This window comes from Megalobrama amblycephala, linkage group LG7, assembly GCF_018812025.1.
Source record: "Megalobrama amblycephala isolate DHTTF-2021 linkage group LG7, ASM1881202v1, whole genome shotgun sequence".
Classification (NCBI taxonomy): Eukaryota; Metazoa; Chordata; class Actinopteri; order Cypriniformes; family Xenocyprididae; genus Megalobrama; species Megalobrama amblycephala.
The window spans coordinates 24,495,264-24,513,169 of record NC_063050.1 but is presented as its reverse complement, the minus strand read 5'-3'; the positions used below and the strand labels follow the sequence as shown (position 1 = coordinate 24,513,169).

General features: G+C 36.4%; 1 protein-coding gene across 15 annotated transcripts in view; it reads right to left on the bottom strand.

Annotated features, from left to right (window-relative positions):
- Positions 1–4,219: 4,219 nt before the first annotated feature.
- Positions 4,220–17,906, bottom strand: part of dclk2a (doublecortin-like kinase 2a) — a 64,268-nt gene continuing 50,581 nt past the window's right edge. For 6 of the 15 annotated variants that reach the window (XM_048196680.1, XM_048196675.1, XM_048196673.1 and 3 more), the window contains 3 exons: positions 15,505–15,591; positions 15,038–15,151; positions 4,220–4,918 (listed from right to left, as the gene is read on the bottom strand). In XM_048196680.1, coding sequence (XP_048052637.1) covers positions 4,625–4,918; positions 15,038–15,151; positions 15,505–15,591 — 495 coding nt within the window. In that variant the 3' untranslated portion in view covers positions 4,220–4,624. Of the gene's footprint in view, positions 4,919–9,892; positions 9,906–13,479; positions 13,563–15,037; positions 15,152–15,504; positions 15,592–17,906 lie in introns of all 15 variants that reach the window. The other 9 variants (XM_048196674.1, XM_048196679.1, XM_048196677.1 and 6 more) reach the window with 7 other exon arrangements.

The window sequence follows — 17,906 nt, the reverse complement described above, 5'->3', positions numbered from 1 at the left end:
TGGAACTGCAACCATCTCACAGAGACGTCCAGGTCATCCACGGAAGTTAACGCCCCGACAGGAGCGTCTTCTGATGAGAAGGAATGAAGAAAATCGACATGCAAGTTCAATGCAGTTATCTAAAGAAGTAGAAAGCCAAACTGGGGTGACTATTTCCCATGACACAATACAGCGTACACTGCAGAGGAATGGCATGCATGGGTGCCGTCCACGAAAGAAGCCTCTCCTAATGCCCAGGCACAAAAAAAGCCCACCTAGAGTTTGCCAGGGCCCATGCTGACAAAGATGAAGACTACTGGGACTCCATACTCTGGAGTGATGAGACCAAGATAAATGTTTTTGGAACAGATGGCTTCAAAACTGTATGGCTTCGCAGAGGTGAGGAATACAAAGAAAAATGCATTGTGCCTACAGTGAAACATGGTGGTGGCAGTGTCCTTATGTGGGGGTGCATGAGTGCTGCTGGTGTCGGGGAGCTGCATTTCATTGATGGCATCATGAATTCATAGATGTACTGCTCTATATTGAAAGAGAAGATGCTACCATCACTCTGTGCCCTTGGTCGTCATGCACTTTTCCAACATGACACTGATCCTAAACACACATCTAAGGCCACTGTTGGATTTCTGAAGAAGAACAGGGTGAAGGTGATTCAGTGGCTCCTGATCTGAACCCAATCGAACACCTATGGGGAATTCTGAAGAGACAAGTTGAGCATCACTCTCCATCCAGCATCCAGTCTCTAAAAGAGGTCATTCTTGAAGAATGGAAAAAGATAGATGTTGCAAAATGTCACCAACTTGTTCATTCCATGCCTAGAAGACTTGGTGCTGTCAATAAAAATCATGAAGGCCATACAAAGTACTAGATGTAGTAGTTTTTGTTGTGGGGTGTACTCACTTTTTTATATTAAACTTAGTCTTGTCAACATTTTGGAAATTGTTTTTGTGTTTATTGAGGTATTGTTTCTAATTTTCAAAGGGGGTGTACTCATTTACGCTGAGCACTGTACAAACCTTTGTGGCATATGCAATAGGTCTTCTGAATAAGGGATAGGAAATGGAGTGATGTAGGAAATGGATGTATTGAATGTATTATTTATTTGATTGAGTTGATGTGAATGTTGTGTAGCCTACTGTCATGTTGTATGTAGCGAGGCCAAAGAACAACAAGCAGCCAAGGATGGACAAAGTTCAAGTATACGTAATAATGTTCAAGTATATTTTTTCAAGTATACTTTATGTAGTAATCATACTAGTATCAATGTACTAGTAGTAAATATCAGTGTAACAGTAGTAAATTTTAAGAACACAACTATTTTACAGCTCTGTTTCTCATTTGTACTGCATCTGTATACTAATAGTTGACTATTTTAATACTAGTAGTACATTTTTAGTAAATGAAAGTACACATTGTAATATAGGCTACTCTCAGTAAACTACTAGTTTAGTGCAAGACTAGTATATTTATAAGTTTTCTTTAAGTGAACATAACATTATACTTAGGCTATAGTTTACTTTTTATGCCTTTTATTTTTGCACTTTAAGTATGCACTATGTTCCTATTTAAAGTAGCCTATAAAAAAATAATACCTAGGCTAAATATCTTTAACTGTACTTTAACTCTTTCCATTTAAAAAACATTTTATTCTAGCTTCATGAATCCTTTTCTATCAACACTTAAATGTGGGTAAGTTTCATTTTTTTAAAAGAGGAAACATTTTAAACAAAGAAGCTGAGAAAATTGCATTTTTGTCAAATACTATGTCCGGATGGGATTCAGAACGATGATCAAACACAGGTGGAGTAGATCAAGTCCATAAACACCCTCAAAGCTTCATAGTCCTCATTCAGTAACATTAGACAGTTTTGTTTTATATGCTGTTTAATGTTTGATGATCGTTTTATTTTACATTTTATTGAGTAATCTTCGCTTGTTTTCTTGTATCACTTTGATCAGGAGATTCTGTCTTCTTTCAGAAGATGCGTAACAGCGCCCCCTAGAGTATAGCCTGAAAATTCAGTCGATGGCGACGAAAGAGTGAAGATTTGAAGTAAATTCCTATGCACACTACCAGTAGACTAGCCTACACAAAACATCGGATACCCAGAATTAGGAATATATTTTTCTTTATAAATCAATATTTTCAAACAATGTAGGCTACTTTTATACTATACTTTTATATACTTTTAAGTATATATCGATCAAAAGAGTCCAAGAATAGGCCAAATATACTTAGACTTTTCTGTCAGTAGGCTTTAAGTCAAGTAACATATACTTAAGTGCAATTTTAAGTATATTTCTCAGAAGTACAAAACGTATATTTCTGAGAAGTATATAAAAAGTAGACTGAAACTATGCTATACTTTCTTATTTTTAGTTTAAAAGAAGTATACTAATAGCATACTTGAATAAAGTTCTTTTTCGTGAGGGTAGGCCTACTACATGCGATCAATAAAATTGGGTAACGTTAGTAGTCTTTATTGCTGTATAGGAGAGAATAACATCCAAGATATATTTTACCTCGGGTGGCCTTTAGTCCCATTCCCAGAGAGCAGGTACGTGTGAGGGGCTCAATCTTAGTATAAAATATTTTTGCCTCATATGATAAAAGGTAAATAAATGTAAAACCAATTGTTTAAGGCCTCGAATGGAAGCCCTTCAACCAACAGATGGCGCTGTTGCATTGCGCCTGTTTTATTGCCAGATAAATTAAAACGGAGCTATTTGGTTGGTAGTTTAATGGGATCATCCCGTAACAAGGACAAGACAAGGATAAACAACAGCAAGATAATTTTATTGCATTTCCTTGATTATGTGATGATAAAGAACACTAATAGAAAATGACATCTATTAAACATGAAATCTAGCCTTCCAGAAATGATACTGAATATTGCCATATTTCTCAAAACCTTCAATACATGTCAAAAAATTAAGTCCTTTATGCCATATGCATTTATTAACAAGCTTCATCACTCTCTTTGCAGGCTGAATTTTTTGGGAAATCAGGGCCATAATGAGGAAAGAGATAACAAGTACAGACAGTACATGGAGAAATAGATGACAAATAAATCCAAGACAGATTATAATCTAATACTATTGCGACAGAGAAATCAAAATATCGTGCACTTAATGACTCTTGCTTGAAAATATCAAACTATTCTAAAATACAATTTCACATTATGTCTAATCTGTACAAATAAATTAGCAAAAGAACAGAACTATTAACAATCCCTACAGATTTCTTGCTTTGCTGGCTCATATGAAGGCAACTCTAAACTACTGCAGAATGACTCCAGAACACAGTGCTAGGCACACCCTCTTAAGAAAACACACACCCACAAATGCAAATCTCTTTCTTGTGTTTCTCCAGCAGAGTCAAAAGGTCAAGCAGTCTATTTTCAAACATACACTCAAAGAAAACATACTTTCAAGTTTCAGCAGGACAAGTTTCTTGCCAGTTTCAAAGTCTTTCTTTCCAGTAGCATATTTAGATCCACCCTAAAACGTGCTTGCTAAATGAGACGCGAGCTGTTCACATCAGTAGATACAAAAGCAGAGCGGATCTTTGACATCCAAAGCTCCTATACAATCAGTCAATGTTTTCAAACCCAACCCGGGTGCTGGAATGAGAAGCCAAACTGGAAGAAGAAAGCAGGGAGACGAGCAGACGACCACTATACAGACAGTTCTGAATGTACTGTTAGGCTGGAATGCGGTACACAAATTGTGCTCAGTTTTTTGCCGTGATTTACAGTCTAGACGAGTCAATGCTGTAGTTGCTGAAAGTCAGAGGCTCTTCAGATCTGAGTTGACAGATTTCACAGAACATCGTGTAGCGAATGATGGGCAAAGACACCAATTCTTTTAGCTTCAGACACATTTCTAATGCGTCTCCTAGTAATGATGCGAGTGTTTCTGCGCGAGTTTGTTGCGTTGGGAACGACCTGAAAGTCTGCGGTGTTTGATCCTTAGTTTAGTGTGCCTGGTGTTTTAAAATATGCTCAGATTTTAAAAGTCATGTAGTGTATTCCAGCTTCACCATGAAATCAAAATTGACAATTCTTATTTTTTATGGAATACTGCAGTATTATAAATGATTTTTACATGCACATCATAATTTTTTTAATTAAAATTCATTGTGACCTTTAATCAAAATAACTTCCTGTCTCTCTTGCAGCAACATCTCTTCTCTTCTCTGATGATGAGTTTTTCGGGCACGAGGACGGGACAACCTGTCACTCACATGAGATCAATAGCAAACAATGATCCAATCAATTCCTGATGGACAAAATCAAGTCCTGCCCTATATTTTTTCTTGTTCGAGAAGCCATTTCACTCAGATGCACATCACAATAGGTAAGAAAAGACTGTCTCAACTTCTATTTCATGGTGACTTAACTGAATGGTTTGTGACTATCATACACTACGCAGTTTTAGTCGTTGAAATCTGCAGACTGGCTCTGATGTTTGTCAACTCTTTCAGAATGTAAACTGAGCAAATCTTGTGTAGTGCAATCCAGTCTTTAGCTAGAATGAAGCTTTAAAGATTTGCAGAGTTGCTATTTAATTATTTATTTATGTATATTTGGAATTGTCTCCATACTGTTTCCTCTAAGTAGAGTTATTCTTCCTTTGGCAAGCCCTTGCTGGCCTCAGCCTCAGAATTGCATTCTGGGAAGTAGGAAGGTGGGGCAGAGTAAGGGGAGGGCAGGGGTGCTGATGGTGTATTGGGGGTTGTTGAGGCTAAAGGCTCAACCAGAGCAGTAATCCTAGAGTCCTCCAATTGGACAGATGACCGTCCCCTATTGGAGCGCCGTCTTTCTGGGTGGCTGGAGGAGGGGCTTTTTCCTGGAGGAGGGGTGCAGTCCTGACGCCGGCGAGAAAGCTGGATGATTTCCTTATCTAGAGCTGTGTTCTACAAGAGAGAGACAATACTGTATGTTAATGTTCACATGAGTTGCACCCACCCAAAAATGGAAAGGAAATAGAAAACAATTCAGTAGGGAAAGAGTAAGTGAGATGAAGTTACAATCTGGGAGGTCAAGAGAGAGATAAATTCAATCTTAAAGGGACAGTGCACCCAAAAATGAGAATTCTGTCATCATTTTCTCAGCCTTATGTTGTTGCAAAAATGTATGACTTTCTTACTTTTGTGGAACACACACACACACACACACACACACACACACACACATCCTTTATATGTGATTTACGGGGACTCTCCATAGGCAAAATGGTTTTTATATTGTACAAACTTTATATTCTATCCCCCAACACTACCCTTACCCCTAAACCTACCCATCACAGAAAACTGAATTTTTTCCATTTAAAAACAAAACAAAACACTGTTTAGTATGTTTTTAAGCCATTTGGTTTACGAGGACACAGGAAGTGTCCTCATAAACCATGTTTTACGTTGTAATACCCATGTCATTATAAACATTTGTGTCCTCATAAACCATGTATACAAGAACACATACACCGGAACCTTATTGTAAGTGTTACCAACATTTTTAACACAAATAAAGGGGTTGAGAATAGATTTTAAAATGTGCAATTTAATTAAATTACTTTAAAAATGCATACTCTGATATTTTAAGAAAAAGCTCTGTCCCCCAACTTTATGTCTGTGGTGTTACAACAGTAGATGATGCCCCAGAAGAAAAAGGGGGCATTTTATTTGGATTACTTTCTGTGTGTAAAGGTCATTGCAGGTGATGGTTGATCTGAGGGGTGCTTAGTGAGTTCATTTATTCTTTTAATTTTCATTAATGTTGCTAAATTTCAGATTTTTTTAATCACATTATATTAGAGCCTGTTGTTACACTGATAACTTACAGATTTGACATTTTAATCGAAAATGTCTATTTTATCTCAATAGACTGTTGTTAATATTTCCAAAGTGTCCAAAGTGATACACCATGACTATCATGATGGCAGCTCCCGTTATATAAAAGTCTTGATTTGTCTGTAGTGTCACTGTCTTCCTTGCTGGAAATAGTGGTGACACCACAGACATAAGTAGTTAACACCAGTGCACAAGCACTGGTATTTGACTACAATTAATTAAAAATCAAAATGTCATTACGCTTCCATTTTACATAATATATTACATTAAGCAATTAAAAAAAAAAAAAAAACTTTTTTTTAAGAATATTTTTTAAAGGTGCCCTAGATTATGTTTTCAAAAGATGTAATATAAGTCTAAGGTGTCCCCTGAATGTGTCTGTGAAGTTTCAGATCAAAAAACCCCATAGATTTTTTTTAATTCATTTTTTTAACTGCCTATTTTGGGGCATCATTATAAACGCGCCAATTTTATGCTGCGGCCCCTTTAAATCCCGTGGTCCACACCCACAGAGCTCGCGCTTGCCTTGAACAGTGCCTTAACAAAGTTTACACAGCTAATAACCCTCAAAATGGATCTTTACAAAGTGTTTGTCATGCATGCGGCATGCATGCGTCGGATTATGTGAGTATTGTATACTGTTATATTGTTTACTTCTGATTCTGAATGAGTTTGAGGCTGTGCTCCGTGGCTAACGGCTAATGCTACACTGTTGGAGAGATTTATAAAGAATGAAGTTGTGTTTATGAATTATACAGACTGCAAGTGTTTAAAAATGAAAATAGCGACGGCTCTCTTGTCTCCGTGAATACAGTAAGAAACAATGGTAACTTTAACCACATTTAACAGTACATTAGCAACATGCTAACGAAACATTTAGAAAGACAGTTTACAAATGTGACCAGTCACGGAAAGTAGGGACACAAGTCGGTTTTGGGGCATTTTGAGTTATTCACAGATTCTGAAAGTGCAGTCTCCAAGCTTTCCAACGATGTGTGACACATGGAAATCTGATAATATTTGGAGAAGTTGTGGCCATTTGAAGGTAGGCAATCAAGAAAGCTCTATAGGGAGAAAAACGCCTCTAAAGTTGCAGTTCTCGCCTGTTCTCACCTGCTGGGAGTGACAATAGGGCTCATTTACATCTCATTTAGATAAGCCATACCCCCTGTAAAGCTGCATGGACCGCATACTATTAATAATAAAGGTTAATGTGCATTGTAAATGTCAGTAATTTATCTTTTTTGACTTTTATAAAAATGATTTAGAGGCTGAAATATGTGACTTTTTTGTCAAAACTCTATTTGAACTCGTGCATTGTAGATAACATGTTGCAAGACACTCCTTTAAAATCTGCCCATCATTTTTAATGTTATTATTTTAATGTTTATGTAAAGAAAAAGTACATATTGATGCTAATTTTATTTTTTATTTGCTGGTTTTCCACATAAAACTTGGTGAATTGACTTTTTGAACAGGATTCTGTGATAACCGTGATCATTTTGGTCACTATAATCATGAAATGAAATGTTCTCACCTGAGAAGCCTGTTAAAGAAGAATAGGCAATCCAGGAAATAACTGGACTAACAGAGGCCAGAGATCGCTAACTATGGCTATTCAAAACACTTTTCAAGTCAATAAATACACGATTGAGACGATGAATGCATGCATTGACTCAGAATTTGCGTCTGAATAGCGCTGGCTCCGTGGGCGTGGCCGCATTAGCAGATAATGAGCTGAATCACGGACTTCTGACATGGCTCTCTTTTCATACAGATTACATAAACACAGAAGGTTTGTTTTCGATTTGACTTACACATTTTAACACTTGACATTTCAACGTTTTTTCAGACATAGGCTAAGTATAATTTTTTTATGATTAGTATTCACTAAGTTACAGTTCATTTTCTGAGAATTATCAGATTGGACTTCGTTCAGAGGGAGACGAGAGATCACGCATCATGTTAGTTTTCTTTATTTTACAAAAAGCACAACATTTTGTTTTTACTCTGAGTGTACACAAATAAAAGAAGACATTCTATAGTTTCAATTGATATATTACTTATGTCTCTATGACAAAAAATGACGGAGTATTTAAAGTCTGTTTTGCTGCAATGTGAAAAAAGTCCTGCAAAATGCGCCGGCGCGTTACCCGACTCCAGAGAGGTAATGTCTTATTATGCCGCTTTCATCGTCGCTCAGATCGTCTTCAGAATCAGTGAGCGCTTGTTCATAAGCATCCGGCTTGTCGAAGAAGTACTTCAAAACATTCATTGAATTTTGATATCAGCTAGAGCCGGCCAGAGCGCTGCATAGTAAGTAGCCACGCTTCCCAGTATGGAAATACACACAGACAATGACACGCCCCTACTGCGTGCTAGAGTCTCCGAAAAACAAGCCGATTTCAACCTCAAAATGTACGCTTTTAAATATACCAATACTGCTATCTCAAACACGGAAAGGCTTCTTCATGATCTCAACTAACAGATTCTGCAAAAAAACGAAAATCACCAATTTTGAAAAAAAACTTTCTCATTTTGCTCGAGAGTTGTGCTGCCGACTTGTGTCCCTGGTTTCCGTGACGGGTCACAAATATCACTAAAAATATAATGTTATCATGGATCATGTCAGTTATTATTGCTCCATCTGCCATTTTTCGCTATTGTTCTTGCTTGCTTACCTAGTCTGATGATTTAGTTGTGCACATCCAGACGTTAATACTGGCTGCCCTTGTCTAATGCCTTTTATAATGTTGGGAACGTGGGCTGGCATATGCAAATATTGGGGGCGTACACCCCGACTGTTACGTAACAGTCAGTGTTATGTTGAGATTCGCCTGTTCTTCGGAGGTCTTTTAAACAAATGAGATTTATATAAAAAGGAGGAAACAATGGAGTTTGAGACTCACTGTATGTCATTTCCATGTACTGAACTCTTGTTATTTAACAATGCCAAGATAAATTCAATTTTTCATTCGAGGGCACCTTTAAAGATTTTTTATATATTCTTTCTCTCGTTTGACAGTCCAATTGAAGAGTAACACTAAAACATTATTCAAAATATCATCTTTTGTGTTCTACAGAAGAAAGAAAGCCATATTAGAGTGAGAAAATGATGGCAGAATAGTAATTTTGCATGTCCTTTTAAGGATTCAATAAAGCAGCTGTTCTGTGTTTTTCCTTGTTGCTGTAAGAGGAAACATGTTTATACTAAGATATAAAAGACAGTATGCATAACCCGGTTTCACTGAAAAGTCAATACTATTGATCACATCACAGGTGGAAAAAGACCACAGCAGTGAAAGAGAGAAAATGGCAGAGAGCGAAAAACACCACTGAAGTTCATGGTAGGATTAAAGTGGGTCAAGAATTCTCTAAGCCAGGGGTTTTTAAACTGGGGTCCGGGGACCCCCAGGGGGCTACAAGGAAGTGCTAGGGGGTCCTTGGTAATGTTTAGAGAAAATCTGTAAAAATATATATATATTAAATAAAATCTGTAAAAATATATATATATTAAATAAATAGAGTAAAATTTATGAATATAAGGGATACAAATAAAAATGAATAAAATAAATAAATATTAAATAAAAAAACAAATGTGATAAATGATAAAATAATTAATATTAATTATAAAAGTTAAATAAAAAATACATTAAAAATTAAAATAAATAACATTAGATTAAAATAACAATATAATCCAAAATTATAATTATTTTCAAATACTATTTTACACATTTATAATACTTATTTTCACAGTATAATTTGGGTCTTTATACATAAAAAAAAAAAAAAAAAAAATGTATAGCTGCCTTTTAAATGTTTATAATGGATGTCTATTGCATGAAAATGATCACATATGGGGGTCCTTGGCATCTAAAAGATTAAAAACCCCTGCTCCAAGTTACCAACTTCCCATGCCTTGTGTAAGGGAAAATGTGTATCTTCAGTGATGTTACTGTCACTTTCTTCCAGTATAAGAGTGTATGTGTGAGGAGACGGAGGCGGGGAGGGAGGAGCATAGCAGTTAGTGTTAGTACATACCATTGCCTTGGAGCTAGTCAGAGGATAGCAATGCCATGGGAAGAGCAGAAGCAGAGGACAAAGACTAGTCTTACTCACAGAGCACATATAGCACAAATTAATACACAACACCTACATAACCTCTAATGCTTCAGCTGAGGGACATTTCACAAGGACTACTTCAGAAAAGCTTGCTTAAATAAAGCAAAATATAGCTACTTAAAGGGGAATGTCACTCAGAAATGAACTTTATGAACATTGTTTGTTCACCCTCATATGATTCCAAACCTGCATGCTGCTGTTTTTAATATTCAAACAAGCTGTCAAGTTCCAAAAAGCACTATAAAAGCACCATAGATTTAGTACATACGACCATCTGAAGTCATATGTGTCTATGTTGCATGTCTGATCAATGTGATTTGCTAATATTGATGCTGGTACAATATTTAATTTGAGAACTGATTATCAGTGCAAATGAGTAGCATAATATGTAGACTACTTATAGATACAGTGGGGAAAATAATTATTTGATTCCCTGCTGATTTTGCTAGTTTGCCCACTTATAAAGAAATGAAGGGTCTATCATTTTTATGGTAGGTTTATTTTAAAGCGGACTCAGTAAGATTTGCGACGCTCCCCCTACAGGTTCCTTCAGTGAATCACACTGTCGTAAATACTCCAAGCGCAGCTCTGGACTACAACGACTACAACGCTCACCAGCGCAGTAGTTTTGCAAATACAGTACAAGAAATCTCGATGGAGGTGGGTAATTTTTGAAATTATCTTATAAAGTCATAATATATACATTGTTTTTGAATTACCGTAAGGCATTTTGTCACACTCGCGTGAACATGAACATGAGGCGAGATTGTGTTGGGTCGGCGCAGCTCAACTTGCAAGTGCTGTTTTCTGGCGTAGACGTGCCAGAGGGGGTTAGTGCTCACCTCAAACACACCACAAGTCAATTAACCATCGTAAGGACTTAGAAAACTATTTATGAAGGTAAAAAAGTTACTTAGTTCTGCTTTAATGGATAGAGACAGAATATCAAACAAAAAATCCAGAAAAAAAACACATTATATAAAGGTTATAAATTGATTTGCATTTCATTTGAAATAATTATTTGATCCCCAAGCAAAACATGACTTAGTACTTGGTGGAGAAAACCTTGTTGGCAAGTACAGAGGTAAGACGTTTCCTGTAGTTGGTCACCAGGTTTGCACACATCTCAGGAGGGATTTCAGTCCACTCCTCTTTACAGATCCTCTCTAAATCCTTAAGGATTCTTGGCCGTCGCAACTCGAAGTTTCAGCTCCCTCCACAGATTTTCTATAGGATTATGGTCTAGAGACTGGCTAGGCCACTCCATGACCTTAACATGCTTCTTCTTGAGCTACTCCTTTGTTGCCTTGGCGGAATATTATGGGTCATTGTCATGCTGGAAGACCCATCCACAACCCATCTTCAGTGTTCTGGGTGTAGGAAAGAGGTTCTCGTCTAAGATTTTACAGAATGGCCCGTCTATTTGCCCCTCAATGCGGTGAAGGCGTTCTGTATCCTTAGCAGAGAAACAGCCCCAAAGCATAATGTTTCCACCTCCATGCTTGACTGTAGGGATGGTATTCTTGGGGTCATAATCAGCATTTCTCTCCCACCAAACACGACGAGTCGAGATGATGCCAAAGAGCTCAATTTTGGTCTCATCTGACCACAGCACTTTCTCCCAAGCCTTCTCTGAATCATGTAGATGTTCATTGGCAAACTTGAGACGGCCTGTACATGTGCCTTTTCGAGCAAAGGGACCTTGCGGGCACTGCAGGATTTCAATCCATTGTGGCGTAGTGCGTTACCAATGGTTTTTTTGGTGAATGTGGTTCCAACTGCCTTGAGATCATTTAGAAGCTCCTCCGTGTAGTTCTGGACTGATCCCTCACCTTTCTCATCATCATCCTTACCCCATGTGGCGAGATCTTGCATGGAGCTCCAGAGGGCGATTGATGGTTATTTTGTATTTCTTCCATTTCTGAATAATCACACCAACAGTTGTCTCCTTCTCACCAAGCTTCTTGCTGATGGTCTTGTAGCCCATTCCAGCCTTGTGCAGGTCTACAATCTTGTCCCTGATGTCCTTGGACAGCTCTTTGGTCTTGCCATGGTGGTGGAGAGGTTTGAATGGAAGATAAAGACACCTTTGGACAGTTGTCTTTTATACACATAACAAGCTGACATTAGGAGGACTTTCTTAAAGTGACAGGACTAATCTGTGTTTGACATGGGCACATAAACAATATGTAGGAGGCAGAATTCTTGCAGGTTGGTTGGGGATCAAATACTTTCACTTGATCAAATGCTAATCAATTTATAACCTTTAAATAATGTGTTTTTTTTTTCTGGATTTTTTGGTTGATATTCTGTCTCTATCCATTAAAATAAACCTACCATAAAATTATAGTCTCCTCGTTTCTTTGTAAGTGGGCAAACTTACAAAATCAGCAGTGGATCAAATAATTATTTTTCCCACTGTATAGCAAATGAGTCATATAGACTACTTCTGTAGTCATTTTTATAATTTTATAGTTTTTGTTATAGATTTTTTTTCTAAAAGACCTCCATTACTATGAACTGTTGATGCTTGGAAAATATCCTTGTGATGATTAATTTAAAATTCTTTTTCTTTCAGTGTATGAATTTGGAATGACATGAGAGTGAGTAATATATAGAAGTTTCATTTATGGGTGAGATTATTCTTTTAAACTGTGATTTGATCTGCTTTCTTTGGTATGTTCCTCAGCTGTGGACAAAACCAAAGATTGAAAAGAAAGCTGGCAAAAGGAATAGGACCTGATTGGATCATAAAAAAAATAAATATAATGGCTGTAAAATTAAATAAATAAATGTAATTAAAAAGTAAAATAATCACCAAGTAAATCCCCATTTCATCTAAAAATACTGTATCTAAATAAGTCTTTAAAACTTACAATAAAATATTTCATCCAAGGCAATTTTTGTGCATAATTATGCATCTCTCTCTCTCTCCCAGTCATTAGATTTATTAATTTAAATTATAATACTGCAAAGGTGGCAGAGTTCCATATTCTCAAACCACTTTCTTTGAAATTTTGATGGCAATGGTCAAGGTCCTATGAATGAGGTTCATTTTGAGGACATTGGCAACTGCCATGAAATACTGTCTCTGGATTAGGAAACAGACAGAGAGAGCAAGAGAGAGAGAGGCCATTGGATTGCAGTGTTAATATTCAAGCAGTCAGTAATGCATGCATGCCAATACAAACCTTCCAGCTAAAGCCCAATAGGAAACGATATACAGCAACAATGTGCAACAAAGCCATATGGCTCAGAATATTACAGCAATAAAGTATTCACCATGAAAGAGCCACCATGAACATGGAGTGGAATGAGAAGATGGGAACACAAAGAGTGGACCGGATTATGGTTGAGACATGAGGTATAGTATGATTATTCTCTAGAATTAGAAGAACAGCAAATGCTGTAAAAACCCAGTGAGAGTAAATAAGAGGCAGCCAGAGTGCTAGATTTTAGTAGATCTCAAGCTCATTAAAAACAGGTTTAGGTTTGGAGTCAAATACCCAATATCCAGTGGCAGACATCACTTCGGGTCTTGGGAGAGCAAGGAAGGGGTGTAGGTACAGCCCTGCCATTACAGTTCAAACTGTCAAATGAGATTCACATCAATACACATTCAGCCAGAGACCCTGCTGCTGCTTTTTCAAGCAGTGTAGTGAACAAAAAAAAAAAAGGCCCTTAGATTTTAAAAAGCTTAGGGTTTTACAATGCATTTTAAGGGAACATTAGGCTAGAAACAAATGCTGCTGTCAAATCAATATCATCACAATGTCCGCTAATATACTTAATTTTATGTCTGTAGCAAAATCATTGGAAATATATCATGAACATTCAATATACTGCTCAGCCCATGTCCTGAGTTATTTAAATGTATACCAAGGTCTTTTCAAAACTGCATGATGGGGTCAAGTTCAAAGAATGAGTGATAGACAGTATCCTTGATCATGACAGTGTAGACAAGGTGAAGACCAATGACAACACTGAAAACACATTTACAGAAACTAACACCTTTATGCCAGTGAGAAGAACTAAGATAAAAGGCTGGCAGTGAGTGGTTTATGGTGCAGTGAACTTGGATTTGAATTTAATAAGACATGAGGGTGAAAATGGCTGAAAATGCTTCAACCATGTCTCTCTCTGAGCTCATAAAATACTGCTTCTGCCAAACAATAAAAAGATTATGATGAGTCCTTCAGCCATTTTCAGGCACCATAGAGCGCAGCACTGACTGAACATTTTTCTGTATTTAACACTATGCATTTACATCACCATTCAAAAGTGTTCGAGGAACCATCAAAACAAAGTGAAACCAAAAATATTAAGCAGCATAACTGTTTTCAACATTGATAATAAGAAAAAAATGTTTCTTGAGCACCAAAATCATATTAGAACGTTTTCTGGAGGATCATGTGACACTGAATACTGGATTAATGATGCTGAAAATTCAGCTTTGCATCACATGAATAAACAATGAGTTATAGTCATTGAAAACAAGTATATCAGTATATTCAAATATATACAAATATATGAGCAAGTGTAGGGATTTTTGACTTAATGGGAGTCACTGCTGAGTGCTTTCTGTTTGACATAAGTCTCTGAATTAATTATTTTAAATATAAAAGTTGAAATCACTCTACTCAGTATGTCTGTGTTGAAATACATTATCGCTTAGAGTCAAATACATTTTTGGGGGGGGGGAGAAAATGAATCTTTGTACTTGCTCCTGATGTGCTGCTTTCTGAAGTCATTTCCAATTTCATAGCCCTGGCATATTTGGTGCTGTGCTTGCCAATACAATAATCTCTCATATTTTCTGAGACTTAGCAGTTACGTAAGTCATGAGCGCTGAGGGAGACAAACTGATTGATTGGATGCTGATGTCCACAGTGGCTGTAATTTTAGTGACGCTGTGCTTTGGAATTATGTGTAATCCAAGTACTAATCATTAGGGGCCGAGAGGATGACATTGGTTATTCTTTTTAAGCATAGCATATTAACAGATGACAGCAGCTGCAGTTATGATGGGCAGACTGTTTCTCATATGTGAGTGTGTGTACTCACCACAAGAACAGAGACTCCAGGGGAAGTGTTGCTCTGTTTCTGCACAGAGTTAAAGTGCTTTTTGAGTTTACCTGCCACCTCCATCTTCATATTGTTTTCCATTGCAGCATCCTCCTGTTGGTTATTGAAGTGGATTAGGATAGGCCAATCTAATAGTGAGCAATATAACTGTCCACCTGAGCATAGTGACTAAATTGTAGGTTTCAATTTGAAAAAAATAATTTGAAACATAAATCAAAACCACCTCTAATACAGCTCAAATGACATCAATAATGTTTATGAGTAATTGTGCGAGTGAATCCCTTGTGGCAATTCATGCTGCTCAACATGCAATAATACCTAAAATACATTTAAATATAGAAATATATATAAATGTGATACTTTAGAGTGTATGCAGTGTATATGCATTATCTAACTCCACAATATTTAAAAAACAAACATATACACCACTAAACCCTTCCACACACATTTACCGTGACCCAGGGGTGAGACAGCACATCCTCTGCTGTGTATCTGGCCTCCACATTCACCTGCAGCATGTAACCAATCAACTCCTGTATGAACACAAAACGATCATATTTGCAATAATTAGATTTAAAGAATATTTACTAGATTTTAGCATTAAAAAATGTACACAAAAGGACAGGAAACAAATATTGTTATACTAAATCTTTGTGCTTAAAGTTAAATATGAAGTATGTAGTTTCTGCGACACTAGTGGCACCTATAGAGGAATTATAAATAACACATATTTTGCAAACAAACTTGCAAATGCCCCTTTCGCACTTTGTTCCTTCCCCAATTCAAACATCACCAACAAAGCTCTTACGGTGCTTGTGAAGGCATGTAAAAGTAGGCTACTTTAGAAATACTTTTAGCTGTGTTGCTATATGTCATGAGTAAGCAAATGAGTAAGCTAATAACACTCTGTCTAGAGTGAACGTGAGCATCTCGCTTATATTGACACATTTTATAATGGTAAAATGTGTCAAATGGAGTGGAAAGTACTAGGCCTGTCGCAATAATCAATATATGGACTTATCACACAATATATGTACATGACCTCAATCATTTTTGGTGACGCAATATATCGCCCATTATGTAAAAGCCACAATCCACTGTTCCGGTTCAAATATAAAATAGTTTTAGCAGCAGATATGGCCTGTTGAGGCATCTGTGCCTTTGTTCATGACATCTGACTGCTAAGTAAGGTATGTTTATTCAGCAATAGTGTGCACCCTTACTGTACAGAGAAAAGAAGGACAGGGAAAAGTCTGTAAATGGAAAATCTCCATAAGTGCCTTTTGTCCAATTGCAAGTGTGTTTTTTTTTCTTTTTTCTACTTGTTACTTTGCACTTTTTAAAAAAAATGTTTATTTACTATTTATTCAAGTTATTTTTATTTAGGATATTTAATGTCCATGGTCTAAAGAATTAAAAGGTTATTGTCATTTGAAAGTATGTAGGCCTACTTGCTTTATTATGCTGTTATATTATGATTATATAATCAGTGGCATAAAATTGTCTTAAAATGACAATAATATTGTTTATCGCAATTATTTCTGAGACAATATATCGCACAACAAAAAGTAGTTATTGTGACAGGCCTAGAAAGTACTATATATATATATATATATATATATATATATATATATATATATATATATATATATATATAAATACAGGGCCTAAATCTTTTTGCCACAACTGCCAATGGCCAATGACTTAAGAAAATGTACCAACCAAAGCTATTTTTTACCTGCCATGTAAAAAAAAAAAAAAAAAAACAGACACCACAATATTTTAGATAGTGAAAATTCACAATCCTTTATTCCAATTTTGATACCACGGCTAATAGCTTAATTTTAATAGCCTACATTTTTTAAAGACAAATAATTAGTCAGTAATAAAAAAAAAATTAAAAAAAATAAAATTATTGATCAAATTATTAAATTATTAATGTAAGCAATAGCAAAAATAAATACAAACAACAAAGATACAAATGAAATAAACAGTTCTTTTTAGGCAGGTCTAACAGTAGTTTTTAGGTACAGAATTTCCCTTTGTTGTTTGGTTAAAATTAAAAGTGCAGACAGCAGCAAGATTATTAGGATGCTGTCACTTTAAAGCTGCTGTCCGCGATTTTTGGCCCTCTAGCAGTTAATAAACAGAACTGCACGCATCTTGCGGAGGAACATTCTAGCCGGAGCTACTTTTCTCCGTGTATGTCTATGACAAGTCACGCAGTTACTGTGATACTCTGCGGCGAGTCCTACCAGTCCGGTCTGAAAGAGTCCGAATATAAACACTTATTATAAGTGTATCATAATGATTCAGGATAAGACAAAAACACAGTTTGGAAAATGGATTCATGTTGTATATTCTCATTATATAATTTTTGTACATTTTTAACACAAAAAAAGTTGCGGACTGCAGCTTTAAGAGTGAATGCATGCACGGATCATGCGTTTTCTTTCTCATCTCGACATAACCGTATCTCGTAATATGTTTAGGATACTTGATGTTTTTTTACATGATTTTGTGTGAATTTGTCCGTTCAAGCACAGGAAGGTATGAAAGAGAGTTGAACTTAATATTTGCGTGCTGTCCGCTATAGTGCGTGCACTTTGGATGTTTTGGATGTTGAACTTCCCACGTAGCACATGAGTGTTGAATTCCCTTTCGTGTGTTCTAGCACTTGAATATGTGCATTGGAAAGGCATAAACTGATGCAGCACTGACCCATCAACTGTACAGAGCATCATCAACATTTGTTCACATTTATGTTCTCACAACATTGTTAGAAGTCATAAAAATGTTACCGGCCATCTGGTGACTGACACAGTTTCATATACTCACTAACACAGAT